We start from the raw sequence: 23,175 nt of genomic DNA on the forward strand, positions 1-23,175 counted from the left end.
TGTAAACAAAGAGCTTTACTCCAGGTCGATATTGAATTCAATCTTTTTAAAAATTTGCATACATTTATATACTCCGCATACAACAAATTGAATGGGGAGGTAATGATTATAAACATCTTAGACTCATAACAACTTATCAATAAAAAAGAAAAATATTAGACTCATAGCAACAATAATAGTGATACAGAAAAATATAACAAGAACTTTCTATCTTATTGAGCCAGCTGCACCCATTAGATCCATCTCTAAATCTGGGCTAATCGGCGGATATCAACCGGATAAGCATCCGATGCAGCTTGAGCACTATAAGCTCTCTTGGCCACAATTGCATTGCCTGCCTCAGTTGGATGATAAGCATCCCAAAACAGATACTCATTCCTATTTTGACATGGAGTTTGCAAAGGTAGACATGTAATTAGCCCATTGTTCCTCCCTACTCCACAGCACCCGGCATTCGTAACTTTGATACCTAAAATTTACCAAAGAAAGAGAACTATGAATATTTCGTGTCATATTTTAATGACAGTTAAAAGTCGTACTTAGTGCACAAAGTTCACAAAATTTTAACTAAAAGAGAATTATTTGATTACCATAAGTTGAAGGGCTGTTTATTATATCTTGGACGATCCCATAAGAGTCTATATAGATAAATCTTGCATCTGAGAGATTGTTGTTGAGTGTATTGACCAGAGATTTCAACCTGCTGTTGAATATTTGGTTGGCTGAATTGATTCCTTTTACACACGTCTTACCATCAGGGCTATTTTGAGCCAATTCATTGGGGCTGCAGCCTATTGAACCAATTCCAAACAAGGCCATTTTCCTTGCTCCATAATCATACAAAACCTGTAACATAAACAAACATTTCGGAGTGTTAGATAATTTTCTTAATATTTTTGTGAATTAAAGAACAATTTCTTCTAACTAGAACTATCATAAAGGGTGCACACATGAGGTAGGCCTGAATGAGGCCCATTTCCTCAAAGCCCAATAAAAAGTAAATGGCTGGTGGAGCCTATATATCTTGGACAACAATAATGGCCTTTTTCCATTATTCCCACCATAAAAATAATTGGCTTTTGATATGTTAATACAGTATATGGATAAATTAAGGAAAATTTTCTAAAATTAAATTAAAGAAATATAGTACTGGCCTTGAGTTGCTGATTATATGTATGAATTAGGACATCAGCATATTGTTCAGGCGTATATTGGCTGCTGGTTGAGTAAAATATGGGCATGAAATAGTTATTAAGATAGTCATTGCTGCCGAATCCAATTGAATATATACACTTGCTCAAATAATCTGCAGCTGAGTCATTCCCTAGCAAGTTTAACACTTGTGAGACTGTGTTTTGGTAGTTTTTCACTTGCCTACTGAAGCTAATCCTATCTCCCTACAAAGACAAAAGTGATACATAGGTGAACAATTTGTATATAAGTTATATGAAGTCATATTTGCTAGTTAAAAAAGACAGTGCATCAAAATAGTTACCAGTTGCCGCCCAGTTTCCTCCCTAATTCCCGCAGCTGCAGAAGCATAATTCACTCCTTTCAAAATGTCTTGGCCACTTGCACTTACATAGGGAAGTATATAATCATCGAAACCCAAAAGCTCAGCTGTGTAGATATGGAAAAGTATTTTTAGATTTCCAACATGGTGTATACTCAAATATTAAGAGTTCTTTTTTTTTTTTTTTTTTTGGAGAACACAAATATTATGAGTTCAATTACTAAGCTTGGTGTAATTTTTGATTAAAAATATCGTATCCAAATTGCATGGTAGCAACCTTACTCCCAATTCACATAACTATTTCTTAAGTAATGTTTTTGTGTTAATATACGTAAAGGACATTTTTTATGAGTCATAATTTAATGAATACAGATCTGGAAGCAAAAAGTTTGCCTATCAAAATTTACTTTTTTTTTTTTTTTCCTTAATATTTTTGCGAAGGAAAATAAAAGAGAACGTCTATATATAAATATAATCACAAAGAGAAAACATTGGCTCTGGAACTGGCGTAAAACCAGTGTTTTATGCCAGCCAATGAGACCACGCCAAGTCAGAGTTCACACGCTTACAGCTTAAAGAAACAATATAACTTCAAAAAAAAAAAAACATTTCACGCTCACAGCTTCCTCTGTAAGTTCACGCCATTCCTTTGCTTCCTCTCTTCCTTCACGCCAAACCTCCACCACCGCCACATAGAATTTACTCAGCTTCTCATCCACAAATCCAAACAGGTATAACTGATTTCCACACCACTTACTGCAAAAAACAATAACACAATCCAGGGAACAACTCAACAATCCTTCACTACTATGAGAAATCAGCCTAATCTGGTGAAGATAAATGGGGTTTTTGAGCTCTCAAACCCACGAATTCAAAGGAGAACAAAAAGTTGGCTGAATGCTTTACAATAAAACAAAAAGTATGCAACAACCATTCTTCCAAAACATGAAAGATTACCACTTCGGAAAGCCCAAAAAAGAGAACTTCAGAATAATCAAAGCATCCAAAGTCCCCAAATATATTCACCAACACAGTACTTCACCTAACAAACAACCAAAAACTTGGAAGCCAGAACATCAAAAGACTGGTCCTTCTTCCAATGAAAGTCATAAACACAATAATGCTTAGCAAAGAACAAATTTTTAACCACTCATAGCTTAGCTAAAGCATTAAATGAGTGAAATGTACCATACAAAGTGAGTCACTTTCAGAGATCTAACCAGAGCAAAAATGGAGCATTTTTCTTACCAATGTTCCTCCTTGATTCACAATGTAGGCTCAGCAGAAACTACCCCTCCCAAAGATTCAATCTTTTCAGCAACAAGGTCACTTCCTTGCAAAGTTCAGACTTCAGAGCTTTGAACAATCTGATACCATCAAGTCCCACATGGATTACAGCAACAAAAACAAACCCATGAAGAAACAAGAAATGGGTCTCTTAATTTGGCGGGTAAATTCTGTGTGGCGGTGGTGGAGGTTCGGCGTGAAGGAAGAGAGGAAGCAGAGGAATGGCGTGAACTTGCAGAGGAAGCTGTGAGCTTGAAATTTTTTTTTTTTTTTTTTTTTTTTTTTGAGGTTATATTGTTTCTTTAAGCTGCGAGTGTGTGAATTCTGACGTGACATGGTCTCATTGGCTGGCGTAAAACTCTGGTTTTACGCCAGTTCTGGACCCAATGTTTTCTCAATCGCAAAACATTTGATAAAAAATTTCATAATGGCTGATGTAACCATTACTCCAAATAAAAGCTTCAATTTCATATTTTATGCATTTACAAAAATCATGTGCAACGTAACTAGGCCGGCACACAGCTCAAGATAGGTACAATAAATTATTAACTAATTTGGGACAAAAACTACGATTACAAAGGAAAATAACACATGCTTTTATTAAAGGATTATAATCAATGCACACATGTACCCAAATATTCATTCATATATGGCTGATCATTATTTTCTATTCTAACTAACAGTAATTAGTGTAACTGAAAAAAGACATCCCAAAATCCTCTTCAGGCCAAAAAAATAACAATAATAAATAAAAGTAACCAAATTAGGACTTATGGGAGCAAGATATACTCTATGAAGTCAGTTGAGAAACTGGAAAAAAGAAATGAAGAAACAATTTGACTGCTTCACTCGATTAACTCATTGATTTTTTTTCCCCCTTTTAGCAATGAATATAAGCAATCATATATGCCCATGACAATGGTGCTTTTTCTTGAAAAATATTCAGCATGAAATGAGTTTGAATAGTCACCATGTGTCCTCTAGAACATGACAATTTGCTCTTTACTAAAGACAAGAAAACACAAGTAAATTGTTGTTCCCTTAAAAGGGAACTGTCATTTTTACCCACAATAAACCTAAAAAGACCATTTTTTTTCACAAATAATGAAATGGCATATTATATTAAGTGGATAAAAATTATGTTAGTAGTAAACCATATAAAATTAATATTGTTCTAATCACAACTTATTAAGAAGTTAATCGCTTTAGTGGCTAGCTAACAAAGACGTTTACGTTTTTAAGCTAAGTTTAGAGTAAGAGAGGGAGCTCACCAATCACATCAACAGTGGTTTTCCCATTGGAAAACCTTCCAGTCGGTCCACCAGGGAAGTCGATCCCATAAGGCAGGTAGATTGATTTAGCCAACGATTGGAGTTGATTATTATTGCCATTATCCACCAATGAGTCCCCAAAAATGAAGTAACAAGGTACTTGGGGATCCCCTTCTACCCTATACCATAAACTCAACACCAACACTACTGCACACACAACCCACATTTTGTTATACTCCATTGCCAAATAAGCAAGCACCTAGAAATGTAAAGCAAAAGAATGAAGGAATTTAATAGTTGCTGTGTGTATGAGTGTGGAATTTAAAAGCTATGGATAAGTATATATAGAGGGGAGTGACCAAAAAAAAAGTGAACATGTTTTTGGTATACAGTTAAGAGAGTTGGTTAGAAGCATTTATTTCACGCCGATATAATGTGAGACTCTACTGTATGGCAAATAGTAAGGCCGGCGCTGACACCTCTTTGCTCTAAATTTTTTTTGTGGGAAATGAAATATATTGGATTTGGAATTTCAAACTTCGAAGTGTTGTAAACAGCAAAATGCATTGTCGGTTATCAGTAGTAGTCTTTGCTAATGACCCTTTAATCAATTTATCATTATCTTCTTAATCATGCATTAATGATGGCCAAAGTAATCACTATGAAAATGCATTTTCCTTTATATACAAGCGCATGAGTTCAATGAGATTTTTCGCAACTGTCATGTTATCAAATTTTGTTAGGGGTTTTCTTCTCAAAAAATAATATATAGACAAAGAGAGAGAGAGAGAGAGAGAGTTACACCTAGTATAACTCTTATAAAGTTACACATTTTTTACACCGTAGATTTATAAGAGATCTAACGGCTAAAAAAGTATCATTAAATGCTATTAGTTTCCACCTCATTCATAAATCATAATTAATACTAGTATTATCTCTCTCTCCTTATTTATTGTTTTTCACATGATTAAAGAGCATATTGCCATTTTTAACAACTTGCAGAGATTTTTCCTTAAAATCTTCCAAAGTCATGAGGTATTTCTCAACAGTTTATAAGGCTCTGATTCTAGAGAAAAACAGAAACAGCTTTTAATTTTTGGGCTGCTTTTCATTCTTGAAAGAGTACATAGAGCACATACCGACGTCAATGACAAGTCCTTTGCATTTGTTTGCATTATTGAAGAATTATTATTCCGAAAACAACTTTTTTCCAATAAATATCATAAATTACTAAATTAGCTGTCCAATCTCTAAATTAGGTATTCACTAACCATGGGAAATGACAAGTAAACAAGAAATTCTTGAAATTTGAAAATGAAAAAAGATTCATGTTCAACGGTTTTTATAATTGTATTTCATAGTACTAAAATTAAACAAGTCTATGCTCAATAGACTTGATTCCATAGTCAATATACTCTTTAATATTTGAAAAATGCTAATTCCATGACATTTTCACAACAAATTTTAAGTGATAAATTGTTATTGGTTGTTATGGGTAGGCAAAAAAGTAATTTAAAAGTATAACTTACAATTTATCCTAATGTTTTTATAATACACACTCATGTTAAATTTCAAGGGCTAGTGATTCTTTTTGCTACACACAAGTAAAATTTACTTGCCTTAGAGAAAGAGAAGGCTTCAAGTTGCACCTGGTGTAACTCTTATAAACTTACACCTTTTTTACACCATAGATTTCTAAGAGATTTAATGGTTAAAAAAAACCATCAAATGCTATTGTTTTCCACCTTATTACCTAATTAATACTAGCATCTTCTCTCTCTCTCTCCTTATTTATTGCTTTCCACCATATAAAATTTTCTTCTGCACAATCTAACAAAAAAAAATTGAAAAATAATCTCATTTTCATTGATTTCACAAAACTACCCATAACAAGAGTCAAATGACTTTCAATTTGCTCCTTAAAATAAATAAAGAAAGGAACTTTAAAATAAAAAAATAAAAAATAAAAAACTTCAAAATTTGAGAACAACTATAGACACACACGTTTTATCTTCATGAGAATAACTATTTAAGAGTGTCTATTTACTGTTTCTTAAGAGTACTTTTCGTTCAGACACATTTTATAATGAAGATCAATTCACTCCATATGAAAAGTGATGATTGATCACAGGCAAGAGCCAAGAAGTTTCTTAGAATTAGAATCCAAAGGAATACACAAAATTAAAGAATTAAAATTTTCTGCCTCAATTAAATGAATTGTATATCAATTTTATGAGTAATGGTCTTTCCAAGTATGCCCGCTTTTCGTAGAATATTTCACTTATAATAATAAATAAATAATTGCGAAGTCAAAAATTAAATGTTCGTCTCTAGCTACGATTATAATATTGAAGACTCCAAGTCGGTCAAATATTCCTACTATTCCGTCTTCCAAAAGATGAACTAAACAAATATATATAGTGATTACTATCGGAGATAATGCTGCACTTTTGTACATTGTATACAATACTCACTTTATAAGCTTCACTGTTTCTTGCAAAGTACATGTTATTTAATAAGAATGAAGTCAAAATTAACTCAAAAGTAGAAATTAAGAATTAGATCCAGGTGGTGTGGTACGTATAAGATAGTATCCTTACCTATGATGGTTTTTTGTTGATAACAATAGGGAAAATAAAGATAAGAATTGGATTTAATTGAGGAAACCCTGACCTAAGACTTAGCTCGAAATTAATTCTTTGATGATTTATTCATTATTGTCTTACTGCTTAAATACAGCAATTGATAACAACAAAAACGAAATACAAGGACTTCTTCCTAACATGAAGGGACCAACATGCTAGGGACCCACTCACAATTGAAAGACAATCCAAACTAACCAACAATCCTAACATTACAATAGAGATCTTTCCAAAGATAATAACAAACACCTAAAACAGAGGACACTAATAACAATCACCTAAAACAGAGGGCACTAATAACAATCACCTAAAACATGGTGGTTGTGGTTCTAAAGAATCTAAGCCTTGTCAATTTAAATTTAATCATTCAAACAGCAACAGTTCACCCAAAACCATCAAAACTTTTATTTTAATGAATAAATTCAACCATTACAAATATTATATTCAATAGAAAAATACATATCCAAGGCTTTATGCCTAGCACAAAATATATAAAATTGATATATAATTCATTTAATTGAGGCAGAAATTTTTAATCCTTCTCGCCGAATTTTGTGTATTCCTTTGTATTCTAATTCGAAGAAACTTCTAGGTTCTTGCCTGTGATCAATCATCACTTTTTATATGGAGTGAATTGATCTCCATTATAAAATGTGTCTGAAAACGAAAAGTACCCTTAAGAAACAGTAAATAGACACTCTCAAATAGTTGTTCTCACGAAGATAAAACGTGTGTGTCTATAGTCATTCTCAGATTTTGAAGTTTTTTTTTTTAAGTTCCTTTATTTATTTATTTTAAGGAGTAGATTGAAAATCATTTGACTCTTGTTATGGGTAGTTTTGTGAAATCAATGAAAACGAGATTATTTTTCAATTTATTTTGTTAGATTGTGTTGAAGAAAATATTATATGGTGGAAAGCAATAAATAAAGAGAGAGAGAGAGAGAGAGAGAGAGAGAGAGAGAGAGAGAGAGAGAGAGAGAGAGAATGCTAGTATTAATTAAGTAATAAAGTGGAAAATAATAGCATTTAATGGTGTTTTTTTAATCTTTAGATCTCTTAGAAATCTATGGTGTAAAAAATGTGTAAATTTATAAAAGTTACATCAGGTGTAACTTGAACCCATCTCATATATATATATATATATATATGTCTGTATATGGGTTTATCATTTCTTTTCATGTGAGATTACTTACTTAGCATTACATCCTCACCAATGGGTTCCAGTTAGCTCAAATGATAAAATCTCTGATGATTAAATAATAAGTATAGGGTTTAATTCTCGCCTACGCAAAAAACCGATTAATATTTTAGTTTGATGATAAAGAGCTATTATCAAAAGTGGACGTCATATGTTAAAACTTTCTCAAAAATAAAATTAAACATTACAACCTCACCGGATTCTATATAATTGTGCAAAAAGTTGCATACATTTAGTATCAAAAGCACTGTAAAATTTTCAGTCAGATTACTAGAGTTGTAACATTAGTAAAAGAGTAAGAGAAAGGATACTCTATAAGAGCATTCTCATCAACAATTGCAAAAATTTTAGCATTTACAATCTTAAAGCACTACTTTTACAATTTTAACAACTCATTTTACAATATACCAAACATCAAAACTTCTATTTTTTTTACAACTTCATTTAAATATTATTTCTTTATAATTTTTTATTTCTTTTTTGCTTTTATTTTTTTCATCCTCTCTCTCTGGTCTCATTGTCTCTCTCTCTCCCTCTCTCCCTCTCAGTCTCACTGTCTCTTCCTCTCTCACTCTCGGTCTCACTGTCTCAACTCAGCAATCATACCCACTACCGGCCACTAGCCACCACAACGATCAAAGATGCACGCCGATCAAGTCGATGACCCACGCCAATGAGACTGATCAAGTCAACGATCCACACCGGTCAACTCGACGATCCACACCGATCACGTCGATGATCCACGAACGCAGACCCATGAATCCAAACCCATAAACCTAGACCCACAAAACCAGACCCACAAAATTGCTGGAGCACATCAGACCACGACCCACAACCATCGCCAAAGCACAATCATCAGCGGAGCACACTCATCGGCAAACCACATCGACGAAGCACAAAGAGAGAAGAAAGAAGAAAGAAGTGAGAGAGGAAAGAGAAAGATAGAAGAGAGAGAGCCATAAAGGTGAATAAAAAAGAATTTTTCTTTTACAATCCAATTACAGTGCAGTCTCAAATATGAGATTGTACTATAGCTAAATTTTAAAAATTTAAGATTTAGCAGCTTTAATGTAGAGGTGTTTTTATCTCAAAAATGCTAAAAAATAGCATTTTTAACATTTGAGAGCTTTAATGTAAATGCTCATTTAGGGCATTAGCATTGAAGAATGCTAATGCCATTTCTAAGGCCTTTTTGGCATTTCATAGCTAAAAAACATTTGCATCAAAAAATGGTATACCTCACTATTGCAAAATTTTTTGCAGTAGTGCAACAATACAATTCTAAACTTAGAATTGTACTGTAGCACTATGCTAAAAAATATATATATATTTTATTCCACCCCTTAGTTAAAAAAAATGATGATGTGAAAGAAATAATAAAGAAAGATTAAAAAAATAATATTTTAATGAAAAAGTAAAATAATAGAGTTTTTGGATGTAGGGTGTATTGTAAAATGGTATGGTATAATTGATAAAGTAGATTTTTGGGATGGTAAAATAGAATAGAGTAGCATTCTTCAATGCTGATGCTCTTAGCACAACTGAGTGGTACTGATAGCAGTGCATGCATTTAGTACCAAAAGCACTGTACAAAACCTTCCGTCATATTACTAAAATTGTAACATTAGTAAAAGTGTAAGAGAAAGGATACTTTAGAAAGCAGCAGTGTATGCATGCCTCCAAAATGTTGAGTCATTTGTCTCAAATTATTCGTTTCCTGATGATGAACCGGGATGATTTTCTAGATATGGCACTCATCAATATTGAGATGGAAAATCTACTAGTAATGTTTCTCTAGCTGCTGAAGTGGGGTTGTGTGTGTTTACGAACATTTTCACTCTGCTTTGTGTGGATTCAACTTTGCTCTTGTACTAGATCTCCAATATCAATCTAAGTAGAGCCATTGACATGCACATTACATGTGCAATACGTGAATTAAGTTCAACTCAACCAGTTAATATCCCATTGAACAAGAAAATTTTCCTATTAATGAATTAGGTTAGCACATCCTTAACATTGTTAATTGTATTGATGAATGTGTTGCAAAAACGTCAGCTAAAATCAGCTACCCAATGCCTACGTACAAGAGCTCACACTTTTAGACCAATTGTTTGTATATATCATATATGGGCCCTGGTGATCTGTCTATTGCATGTGAAAAACAGAAACAAAAATTTAGGCTGTTCAACCACTTGGACATTTCCCACCAAAAGCAAACACACACCACTTTAGATTCTCAGAAAACAATATCCTTTGGATTATTACTTAAAACCAATTTAATTAGAGTGAAAAGAAAAAAAAAAATCAAAAGCCCTCTTTCTCTTTATGTATTTCATTAATTATATGATGATTATGTTTTTCTTGTTTTTCATCTCACTTCACTTCTTTCTCTTTTCCGGTAAAAAGTTTTTAAAAATATCTCCTAATTAAACCAATGCCATTTAGGAGATATTTTATAAACTTTTATGGAAGGAAAAAAAAATTAGCTTTGATTTTATATTTTCCATGAAAATAATGACAAAACTTTCTTTAAATGACTTATTAATAATTGTTTTAAATACATCAATTAACATAACACTTACTAAGAGCATTAGCATTGAGGGTGTAAAAACCCCACAGTTGCTATTTTAGCAATCAAGACACTAAAAGAGGGCCTTTCCTTGGTATGGGTACTTAAAATATTTTGCCAACTGTGAACAATAAGGTTCTATTTGTATATGTACAACCCTACTGTTCATGGGTTGTAAAAATAAACACATATTTTAATGGAGTGAGAGAGGAAAAAAGGAAAAGAGGGAAGAGAGAGATGGGAGCTAGAGAAGAGAGATAATTGATTTGTTTATATTATTTGTTGGTATAGTTTATATTATTTTAATAAGTTGCATGTAATAGAAATTGGAGTGTTAGGTGAGCTGTAAAATAAGATGATAAAATAAATAAAATAGGTTTTGAGTATGTATGATAGACATTTTTTGCATTCCCGAATGTTAATGCTCTAAAATGTCTTCATTAAGAATAGACTGACCATATAACACATTTCACATTTTTTAGGTCAATGAATATAACACTTCCTCAACTACCGTAGTCAAGTGGGTCCTGGTCCTAATCCCTTCTCTCTCCAATAAATTTCAGAAAATAGAGAAATTATAAGGTCCTTATAGTGGACAAGTGATATGGTCCACCATTCCAGTAAAATACTTTCACTTGTTTAAAATTGTGGAGTGTTAAATAAAAACTAAATAATGACTCAACAATTTTAAATAGATGAAAATATTTTACTAGAATAGTGGACAAATAACGTGGTCCACCATGAGGACTGTATAATTTTCCAAAAAATGGGCTAAGAAACTAAATTATGCCCATGAAAGGGAAAGCTCCAATTATGGCAATTAACCTTGGGGCATGGAGAATTCTACAAGAAAGTATACCATATTTTGATAATACAAACTCAACATCTATTTTGGTATTTCCTACCCAATAAATGAGTGACACTTATTTCAAAAAACCACATCAGACAACTCTAATAAATGATTAATTTATCTCCCCGATAGTATAGAAGATTGTGATTAATTTATTGAAGTAGTCTGATATAATTTTTTGAAACATGTGTCATTCATTTATTAGGTAAGAAATACCAAAATAGATGCTGAGTTGGTATCATCAAAATATGGTATACTTTCTCGAATTCTACAGTCAAGCTAGCATCGTTTGTATCAATGGCTGAGGATCAAAATGGAGGTAGACAAATCCAACAATTAATGTAGAGCTTAAATCTAGCTGGTACGAACCATACACCATAAATGCAAGTTGGTGAAGCAAATGGAATGCTTGGGCTAAGTCAAACACCGAGTAACATGGATCTGCATGAATGACCAAAGTACAGTTAAAGCCCCCAACACGTTTAAGAAGAAGAAATGTGTAAGGTAATAGTAGTTAGAGTCTTATTCAAGCTGTCCTTGACCTCTACGCCTACGCCGCTAAAGCGTCGGTGACTCGCTGGCTACAACTTGTGGGGTTCTTTATTGGCTCGATGACTTTGAAAACTATGTGATGCTTCCTTCAATATATTAACGTCGTGATCCTCATACACTGATGTCGATGCTAAAATCAAAGTACTGAAATATAAGTCTGAACAAATCTTATACATGGATGAAAACAAAGTTCAAGAATTATTATTAGTCTGCCTGTATTCATTGTTGGCATAATTCCTTTTCATCCAGATTCTTGAAAATAGAGTAATTTTCAACCAATAACAAATTAACATATCCTATTTATATAGTTCACATATAATATTTTGACAAATCAAATAATTAATATCTTATATTACTTAAATATTTCGGTGACACAGGCAATCCAATAAAATAGTCCTACTTAAAACTCTCCCATATAATAGAGGCAATCATATCTTATATATCTCACATTCTGGCTCAAATGAGCGTTTAGATTTTTTAGCCCAAATTCTAGTCCATGACCTTAAGTATGTAAATATTAGTATAAGCATGACAAAAGAAGTCCAAACCTAGCGGCCCAAATTGATTCAAACAAATCACTTGTGGATTGGTTTAGGTATTGGATATTTTAGAACTTGCGGATTGTTTTGGATTGGTGGTTTTTCAACTTGATGTGGTCGGTTTCAATTAACAAAATAAAATCCGTCAAGACAAGCTCATGCACATTCCTATATAGATCGATTCAGTTTTGAAACAATCTAATTAAACAAAACACAAGACCAATCCAAAAAAATTTAATTTTGTTTAGTTTTAACTTGTGTAGATAGACTATATATTTAGGTGTGCTACATATATTATTGAGTCTAGTCATTAAGTTGGCAAACCGTGAGCAAAACGAGATTTATATGTGGTTTTAGAACCTTCTTGAATGGTCAAGATTGCTGCTTAGGTGGTGCAACTCAGTTTGCAAGAATTCACATTCCAATAGCTTTCAACAATTGTTCCATCAACCAAACATATGCATTTTTTCAATAAATCAAGCTTAAGTTGGATCGACCAAACTACAATAGATTGGATTTGTTGATTCAACCCCATTCGTCCCATTTTGTCACTAGGGTTTCATTTTTTACTAAACCTGTGATATAAAAGAAAACCCTAAAGGACATGCCTAAGATTTTTGAGGAGCTTTAGAAAGTAGGTGGAGAGTACATCTCAAGGTTGTTGTGCCACTTACTCTCTATGTCCACTACTGATGATCACACTTGACGCACATCTAGATTCAGAGTGTTTGAAGATGCTGCCAACTCTGAATTACTAGTGTTGGAGCAGAATCTTCAAGTGGATACTTGAAATTATTGATGTGATCGTTAGGTTCACGTGTAACATCTTCATACGTAAAAGGAGTCCGTGGATTTTTGGAGTTAGGTTGGGTAACAATAGTAAGTTTTACTAAGAATATGATTACTTAGGTTGTAAAACTTCAATTCAACTAGTGGACTTGTTAGAAAGGGTCATTATAGAAAAATGTAAAATCTTTTACCCATTTCTTAAGTGTAAAAACATTTTACAAGATTTTGCATAGCTCTTGTTGTTTGATTGAAAATATTTTTAGTTGGCCAATATTTTACCGTGAAACAAATACAGTAAAATGTGTAAAATATTGTAAAATTGTATTCTAAAACTTTTTAAACTAAAACAATGGGAATGTCCAATTAACCTTTCTTTACAAAATACAAAAAAAAAAAACAAAACAAAAAAAAAAACAAAAAACAAAAAAAAAAAGTTATTAAACTAACTGCTACCAAAATTTTATGAGAGAGAGAGAGAGAGATGGTTTCATTGGGTATACAAAAGGTACAATTTGGTTGTTAGTGATGTTGTTTCGGCCTCCAATGACACCGCATGCCATCATAGAAGATAGCTTTACTAAATTAAATAATGTGTAATTATGGTCTTTAAAAGTCTTAATGCTTAACTCTTAACTACTAGTTTCGTTTAGGCTTTCAAATGATATTGGAGGATAGTGTTTTAATTTTACGCATTAATAAGTTTCGATGACAACAGCTAACCAATTGCGATTTTGGGGATTAATTAAAGGTCTTTTTTTCTTAAGTCGAAAGCTTTGAATTGCATTTAGCTGGGCATTACTGGTTACTACTATGTATTTTGGGAATTTCACGTAGCCTTTGTATAGTAGATTTGGCTTAGCCTGTGGTGAGCTCGATCAGGTTTCGTTGTTGGTTGAAGTGGCTTTGTGACTTGTGAGGTGGACTTGAATTTTGAAATAGTTTCCTACGAAGAATTGGGTGGGTTTTTTTTTTTTTTTTTTTGACTTGGACATGACAAAATAATTCTTTTCATTTGTAATATGAAGTTTAATATGAAATCCATAACTTTTTTTTTTTTGTATATTTTTCTCTTTAGTTTAATATGAAATCCAACTATTTTGTATTTTTTTTCCTCTTTAGTTTAAATTTTAGAGTTATTTTCTTTTCTTTTCTTTTTATTTTTTATTTTTTGTGTGTGGAAAATTTGAGTTATAAAGGATTCAATGGACATTTCCATTACCGTTTAAGGCTCAAAAGTTGTCCCCTATTGTCTTTTTCCTGTAGAGTTGAACGTCATTGAGGCAAAATAATTCTTGAAGAAATTATAACAAAATGAAGATGACTTGAAATGAACATTTTAATATGCCACTTATAACTCTAGGAGAAAGGACAAGGCTGGACAACTTTTGAACCTTCACGTGTCAAATTAACTACGTACTAATGTTATCCTCTTCATTACAAATTTATAAATGAACAATTGCGAACAATAACATCAAGTTGGCTTTTTGAAAAAAAACAATTAAGAATACTTCAATAAAAACTTTAGGCTAAAATGCAAAATACTTCTTTTATATTTCAACAAAATTCATTTCAATCCTGTAATTTTGCTTTCATTTTAATCCTCTAACTTTTAAGTTTATTCAATTAAAGTATTTTCATCAACTTTTGTTATATGTTGTGGTTAATTTTCCAATTTTTTATATTTTTCTTCAAATTTTTTAAACTAAAAAAATTTAATTAATGATTGAAAAGTATTTTCCAGAATTTTTTTTCAAAAAACTTTAACAAAAGTTGATGAAGAGACCTTAATTATTGAATAAATCTAAAACTTAAAAGGACTGAAATAAACGAAAGTAAAATTAGAGAACTGAAATGAATTTTGAAAAAATTTAAAAAATCGATTTTGCATTTTAGCTAATATATTTGATGTGCTGCATTAATTAAAAAATTAAGAGCATATAGAAGCATGAACTTAAGCATCACCACAAGACTATATACTTTGGTTTTTCTTTCTCTAAATGAGATGGTTTGAGAAGTTAGTAAGAGTTCAAATCTCCTATCAGACTTTATATGCTCTACTATGTACTCCAAACATATCTAGCCACATGGACATAAGATTATTAAACACAAACGGAAGACTTAACGGAGTCAATCTCAAACTTCCCAACTCACATTCCAAACCAAAACAAAAAATCACAGGACCACCATCAAAATCTCCAACCACAACCAATTCCACCACTATGGCTACCTTGAGAAGATGATGATGATGGTGAATCTTGACAGCAAAGAACAGAGCTTGCAAGCCTTCATGGTCAAACCAATACTCTGATTTTTTATTATTTCTCACAAACCCATATGAGATCGTTCCTCTCAAACAAAATCCAAATCCATTGTACAGATCTGGACTGAGGGTTTAGGGACTCCTTTGCTTTCTATCCATTATTTTGATGTATAAAAGAGAAAATTTAACTGATGGGAGCTAGGATCTCGGTGAGTTTGGGTTTTTGTTTTGTTTTTTCTTTTTGTTTTTGGCCAAGAAGACAACCGTGGGTAGAAGAGTTGTCTTAATGAATGGATTGGGGTCATCTTCTCTAGCACTAGAGTTGGTGTTGGAATGTTGCAGGGGCTAAGATTTTTTTTATGCACCACTGTGGGTGGTGGTGTTTTTGTGATTTTATTTTTTGGTGTATAAAAATAGGGGTTGGTGGTTAATGAGATCTACATTTACTGCTGTGATTCTGTTTTTTTTTTTTTTTTTTTGGCGGTGCTTTAGGGGTTGTTTGGTTTAAAAAAAATGATCACTCATTACTCATCACTCAGTTTTTATCACTCATCATTCATCACTCATCACTCATCACTCATCACTCAAAAATACCCCAATTTCTGATAACGTTATTTGTGGCTTGTTTGGGTGAAATATCTGACTCAGTTTTGAAACACCATCACTCACCTTTATGTCAACTCACTGGGTCCCACAAATATCAATTAAAAATCTCTGTGCAGAACGGTCATAAGCTTACCCGCGTTCTCTCTCTCTCTCTCTGTGTCTCTCTTCTCCACGCCCTTTCCACCCCAAAACGTCCCCAGCATCCAGAAACCCAAAATTTTCAAAATGGAACTGTGCAAATGCCCAGAATAGCAAATCGGAGTGATGCTCTTCTTCCTCACCTCGAACCTGTCTGCGCAAAACCCCAGTTCCTCTCAGCATTCGGACCTGGCTTGAGGATCTCGTTGCCCCTCACTTCCCCGCCTCCACTGCGTTAGATCCTCCCTCAGCTCGAACTCCAGAAAACCCACTCGAAGGAATCCCAGACTCCTAACTCTGAACATAACCCCGTTCGGGAGGACGCCGGAAAGTGGGCCTTACACGATCAAAAATCGCCGTAGCATGTGGTAATCGAAATTTCTTTTTAAATTTGGGTCGCTTTTTATTTTTATTTCTATTATTTTTATTTTTAATTTTTATGATCTTGATTATAATTGTTATGATTATGATAGTGCTTGTTATGTTTATGTAGTGGGTTTTTATTTATTTTTGCTAAGAGTGTTAACTATGAGTTTGCCTTATTTTCATAATTTTTTTTTAAAAAATCTCACTTTATTTTTTGTTTTAATGAGAGTTTGCCGTATCCAACGTTGCTCATCTTCCTCACCTTCAACTTGTAAACTCATCGCGGCACTGTGGGTCTGCTGAAGAGAAACTCGTGAGCCCTCTGTTGGTACATGCACTAAATTTCTCTCCGTTCTCATGATTTTGCCTTTATATTTGATAAATATTTTACTGCAGATCTTGTAAATTGGATTTGAACAATCAAATGCTGTGAATACTCTGCTTGGATTTGAACATTTGTATGTTAGGTTTTTTTTAATATGAAGATTGTAAGACCTCTGTCTTTTGAGACCTCTGTCTTTTGGTTATTACTATGGGTGATTTCCCTCTGTTTCGACTATAATCCATGGGTCTGTTGAGGTCAGAGAGTTTTGTTTGGGTAAAAGATGGTGATTGTTAGTATATAATATTTTAGACATATATCTGACATGCATTCTTTATCTCTTTGAACATTTGTTTTTAAAAAATTTTGAGAAACAATTATCTCTCTGAACTGCAACATTCAATTTTATTGTTATATGAACTCTTTACTTACCCGAATTCATGTACCTAATTGGAGTTGATTTGAAGCATTGGATGTGCAATAAAGGATTTGATTAATATTGTAACTTTATAGGCACCACTGTACCTCTTTATTTGAAGAAATGCCTTTAAATTTTCATATCTTATTTAGTGTAGCACTCATCCTAAAACAGAGCAAAATAGAGCTTTAAGATGTGCTTGGACCTAGCTACAAGCTTTCAAAATTAAATGAACTATTTTTTATTTATTTATATACAACAAAGGAGATAGTCTAGTCTAGAGAGGGAACTTGAATATATAGCTGCAAACTCATTATTTCTTTCTTTTCATTGCTAATGGTAGCTGCAAACTTGAATATGTGTTCTGCACTGTTACAATGCTGTGTTTTGTAAAAATAAAACTATAGCAGGACTACAATCTGCACTAGTGTCATTGACCAAAATAGGATATAAAATCTGCATTACTTTCATCTCTTACTGCATACATGTTGATGAAAACTTTTAGTACATGGTTGGCTATGTGTTGAATGACAGTGAATATGCCTTGTAGGGCTAGACGATTCACCACAATGTCGGAGGGAAGTGGCAGTAGCTATAACTCCAACTATAGGGGGCATGTGTGTGACATGAATCAGTGCGTGTTGCGGACATCTTTGCAGCTCCATAATTTCGGTAGACGGTTTTATGGCTGTAGACATTGGAAGCCGGTAAGTATCAGCTGCGCGCTTACTATCATTGTTGTTTCATGGTTAAATATCCAATGCTCCTCAGCTCATGTACTTACCAGCTTTGTTTAATATGCAGGGCAGTGACGAACATTGTAAGTCCTTTAAATGGTTGGATGGCATCCCATGTAGGCGTGGAGCTGAAACAGCACCGATTGTCATTGCGAAATTTACTAGGCTTGAGGCCGAGGCAGCTATGGCAAAAAACAATGAGATGGAAGCCCGTGCAATGATAGCAGACCTACTCCATAGGGAAAGAGTAGCAAAGCGTAGTGCTGAAAAAGCAAAGGTTTCCCTTCGTATGGCCAATGCGCGAGCACGTAAATATCAAGTTGCTCTACTTGTCTCATGGTTGGCAATTGTGGTGTTCATTATATTTTCACTTGGTAATAGGGATGTTGGATTACGGCAAATGTGTCTGCCATGACCTTTTTAATTTTTATTAGTTGTTTGGAAATGTATTGTACATGTTGGGAGTGCCTCTTAGTGTAGGTGTTCGATTTGGCAATTGTATGTGTCGAATGACAGAGTTATTGTATGATTCGTATACATATAATTGATATTTTGTAATGGTAGACATTTTGGTAGCATCTTTATTTTTTGTCATTCCTATTGTTTATGATTCAGTTGTGTTGTTAGTATATTTAAGCATTGATATGAATAAAAGCAGGGCAAGCAGAATAAAGTGCCAAAAGTTCAGTTGTGCTGTATCTGGCTGTACCAGAATCATAAGTGTACTATTAATAAAAACCGACGTGTTTATAAAAAAAAAAATCTACACTTTTTAACAAAATAAAAATTAAGAATATGTTCTTATCTCAAAAAAAGAAGAAAAGTGCACTCTATATATATGTTAGGTTTGTAATATGTTTCAAAAGAATAAATTACTTATTACAAACAAAATACTAGTATAAAAAAATTTTAGTCATTTAAAGAAAAACTTTTTTGATAAAGCCTTTAAAGAAAAACTTTTATAGCCTTTAAAGAAAAACTTAGAGAAACCCTTCATATTGTCCCAATCATTCCACATTGGAGGCTCATGCCACTAGTTTGTATTGTGAATAGGCTTTGTTCTGAAATTCTTTTGGCTGTGTTAGTGTTTTATGAATTTCCCTTTCTAACAAAAATAACATGCCCTGTTTTGAGTTCCTATATATTTTAGAAGGTGATATAACATAATTATCCACCTATACCCTTATTAGATACACAATAATTGATCCTTCAAAAATCAAAATTGCAAAAAGGTATTACATATAAAATGCATTGCGAAAAGGTATTATATATAACCATATCCACCTGTACTTTCATTACCAATAGGTAGTACATACACTTACTTTAAAGACACCAAAAAGAATTACATCAGAAATGTCAATACATTATTGACATTAACCATTACATGTAAGCATGTGTACAGTTAATCTTAATTACAAAAAAAATGCATCATAATGTCCAAAATGGTGCATCACGTGTCATGCTAAGTGACTTCTAGTCACGGTACCTAGACTTATACAAAAGTCCCAACAAAATGTCATGGGACTGGGTATTAGCTCTATACAAGTCCCAACAAAAAGGGTGAATCCTTAGACATGCCAACCATTAACGTCGACGTCGCACGTACTCCTCCCACATACGGTTAGTTATATCATCCCTGAATTCACCCATTGCTCTCTTCGATGCAATAGACATCTCCCTCACATGTCTTCTTTCGACACTTGCACTTGACTCAGGAGAGTTTCCATTGTTTTCGGTTTGCATATCATCCCTACCAAGGTTCTCCCACGTGTTAAACAGAACATCCCTTCGATTATTGATGCGTATGAAATTATGTAACGCACAACACGCAGAAACAACTAAACGCTGACGATATTACTTATACTTCGCCATGTTGCTTAAGATGGGAAAACGAGCCTTCAAGACTCCAAAACACCTCTCAATCACCATACGCAATGAAGAGTGTCTATAATTAAACAACTCTTTCCCCGATTTTGGTTGCCTAGTACTCCTCCTTCTGAATTCTTGAGCATGATATCGGGTGGCCTTATGTGGTGGAAGGAACGATGCACCAATGGGATACCCCAAATCAACCAAGTAATAGGAACCTACAAGAGTAGCATATCCAAATTAGTAATAATAAGGGGATTAAATCAGTAAAATAATCTAAGCAAAGCAACTATATTCTAAGCAAAGGAACTATATTCTTCAATATCTCATCCTTTCATCTTACTGGTGTGTGCAGCAGCTAGTAGCTGCCGCACCAGTGCAGCCCAAGCTGCACTGGTGTTGCAGTGCAGCAGCTTAGGCTGCTGCACTGTGCTGCAGCAGCTGCAACACCAGTGCAGCTTGGGCTGCACTGGTGCGGCATCTACTAGCTGCTGCACAAACCAGTGCAGCTGCACTGGTGTGTGCAGCAGCTTAGGCTGCTGCACTGTGCTGCAGCAGCTGCAACACCAGTGCAGCTTGGGCTGCACTGGTGTGGCAGCTACTACCTGCTGCACACACCAGTGCAGCTAGTAGCTGCTGCACTTAGTTGCAGCAGCCGAAGCTGCACCAGTGCAATTTTCATACCATAAGACAAGTTCCTTTGTTGTTGAATTTTACCATCCGAAGCTGCATAAGCCAACTTTCATACCATAAGACAACTTTCATACCATAAGCCAAAGCTGCATCAAATTTTACCATCCAAATAAACTGTTGTTGAATTCACTTATAGCAAATTTATAATAAGACAAGTACATAGCACCAAAATTCAAAGTCAATCACATAGCACCAGAGTTGGATTCTTTCACAAACATAGTGTGTGTTTTCTGTATTATGGAGTGTGTTTTCTGTATTATGGAGTTTTTCTACTCCCTTGCCCATGAGATAAGCTCTCACTTGAGACCACTTTGGAGGTATTACTTCATTTTTTGCAAGTTTAGTCAGTCGCATAATTTTTGGTGACAATTATTGAATAGTATGTTTCAAGCTACTAGCTGCTGCACTGTGTTGCAGCAGCTAGTAGCTGCAACACAGTGCAGCAGCCCAAGCTGCAACACAGTGCAGCAGCACAAGCTGAACCCAGTGCAGCTCGGGCTGCACTGGTGTGGCAGCTACTAGTTGCTGCACTGTGTTGCAGCTACTAGTTGCTGCACTGTGTTGCAGCTAGTAGCTGCTGCAACACAGTGCAGCAGCTAGTAGCTGCCACACCAATGCAGCCTAGCTACTCATCCTTTAAACATTGCAATTGAGGTGCAATTCAATTGTTCAAATATCCAAATTTATCCTGTACTATCTTTTTTTTTTTTTTTTGATAGGTAGTAAGAGTTGTATTGATAAGAAAAGTACAATGTGTTTACTATTAGTAACATAGTAAAGTACAAATTTCTCCTTTACTACCCCAAGTTATTTTGTATATTCACCTAAGTAACATATCTTTTTTGGTTAGCAATGCATAAAGTATTACGGCAACACAGTGCTGCAGTGCCCTCGCTGCTGCAACACAGTGCAGCCTAGTGCACTGGCTGCTGCAACACAGTGCAGCCTAGTGCACTGGCTGCTGCACTGTGTTGCAGCAGCTAGTGCACCAGCTGCCACACCAGTGCACCAGCCCAATGCTATAAATGTCAAAAACCCTAAACTGAGTTGATAAAGTTCTACATGAACCAGCCACAACCACAACCATTAGGATTTAAGTTAAAGACGCATACCTTCCGATGGCCATGGAAAGCCATGCTTTGGGTCTTTAATAGCTTCTTCAAACACCCTGGAGTCGTTGGCGCTTCCCTCCCAACCACCATGGACATATGTAAACCGCATGTCATGGTCACATACACACATGACGTTGGTTGTAACAGTGCTCTTGCGACTCCTATGAGTTCGGAGTCTTATCGCTGAAGGCCGAGAACTAACATGTGTTCCGTCAATAGCTCCTATGCTTCTCTACAGTGAATAGTGCCAATTAGTTGATATATTATATAGTAATGTGTACAACCATTTTGGAAGATATTATGAAATTATTTACCTCAAACCAAGGGTCATACTTATTGTTCCCTCGCAAATGCTCTGGAAGGCCTACCACATTCGGATCCGGCTTGATTAAATGTTGGCCCCATGTGTGGACAGCTCTCAACACCCTACGGAACTTGCGATCCACAGTTTCAGTGGAATGCTGAAATCTGTCTGCCACAGGCCGCATCCGAGTATTATGCCCAACAGTGTACAAGAATATGGCCACTGACTCCTGCACGTCAACACGCCCCTTCCCTTCCTTCAAGTACCCATAATGTTTCAACTCCTCAACCAAGTGATAGAATAGACCTAGTGTCATGCGGAACATCTCATGGCAATTGGTAGGATTGCCATCTCTCACTTCAGCCATATAATCGCTTCCACTCAAAATGCTAGTACGTTGTTGGCGCTTGTCGTAATGCCGTTGGAAATATGCCACCATCTCCCCAATAAGTGGGAATACAAGCCAAAACTCCTCCTCCTCGCTGTCATACTCCGAGTCTGTGTCTGCACCAGTGGTCATGTCATCGTCACAATCACTTATATCCATGTCGTCATCACTCAAACTAGTGTCCATGTCATCACCACAACTACCACTATCCATGTCATCATTGTCGGAGTTAAAATAAGCATCATCAAAATCATATTGCCAGAAAGGATCACTGGGGGAGACCATTAACCTATACCCTGAAAAAACCAAAGCATTAGAACCAAAGATATTGAAATATATAAACGGACAAATTAATATAAAGTACCAAGACAATTGCAATAATGTTAGCTGAACTCACCTTACAATGTAAGTAACATGAACTAGATAAGAAATATTAAAAAATATATATATAATACAATAAAAAAACACCAAGTACATAACAAAGCCCACACACTAATTTAAGTAACACCATAATCACAAGCATAGTTCACTACACTTTAACATTACAATAAAACTACATTAAATAAAAGTGTTCAACTGATAGGAAAGATAAATAAAACCAAACGTCGAATATTGTCCAAGCACACACACATAAAGTCCTTAAATGATACTTAACAACTAAACCAAGTGTTTTCTCAAAAAGAAAAAAACTAAACCAAGTGATTCACATAGAGTGTCACATAACAAAAGTTGCTTCAAAAGCAATCCCCA

At 34.4% G+C, this 23,175-nt stretch overlaps 1 protein-coding gene across 1 annotated transcript; it reads right to left on the reverse strand.

Moving 5' to 3' along the window:
• Nucleotides 1-4,397, reverse strand: LOC115991766 (GDSL esterase/lipase At5g45670-like). Its single transcript, XM_031115669.1, has 5 exons — nucleotides 4,072-4,397; nucleotides 1,496-1,620; nucleotides 1,155-1,397; nucleotides 591-846; nucleotides 1-469 (listed from the first exon to the last, which is right to left on the reverse strand). The coding sequence occupies exons 1-5, from the start codon at nucleotides 4,310-4,312 to the stop codon at nucleotides 246-248; spliced, it is 1,089 nt and encodes a 362-aa protein (XP_030971529.1). The 5' UTR covers nucleotides 4,313-4,397; the 3' UTR covers nucleotides 1-245.
• Between the last annotated feature and the right edge of the window lie 18,778 nt (nucleotides 4,398-23,175).

Source organism: Quercus lobata, chromosome 5 (genome assembly GCF_001633185.2).
Source record: "Quercus lobata isolate SW786 chromosome 5, ValleyOak3.0 Primary Assembly, whole genome shotgun sequence".
In the NCBI taxonomy this organism is placed as follows: Eukaryota; Viridiplantae; Streptophyta; class Magnoliopsida; order Fagales; family Fagaceae; genus Quercus; species Quercus lobata.

Coding starts and splice junctions, on each gene's coding strand:
- LOC115991766 (XM_031115669.1), bottom strand. CDS start 4,312: ATGGAGTATAACAAAATGTGGGTTGTGTGTGCAGTAGTGTTGGTGTTG. Junction 1,398..1,495: donor AGGAAACTGGGCGGCAACTG/GTAACTATTTTG, acceptor TTGTCTTTGTAG/GGAGATAGGATTAGCTTCAG. Junction 847..1,154: donor CATATAATCAGCAACTCAAG/GCCAGTACTATA, acceptor TTTATGTTACAG/GTTTTGTATGATTATGGAGC.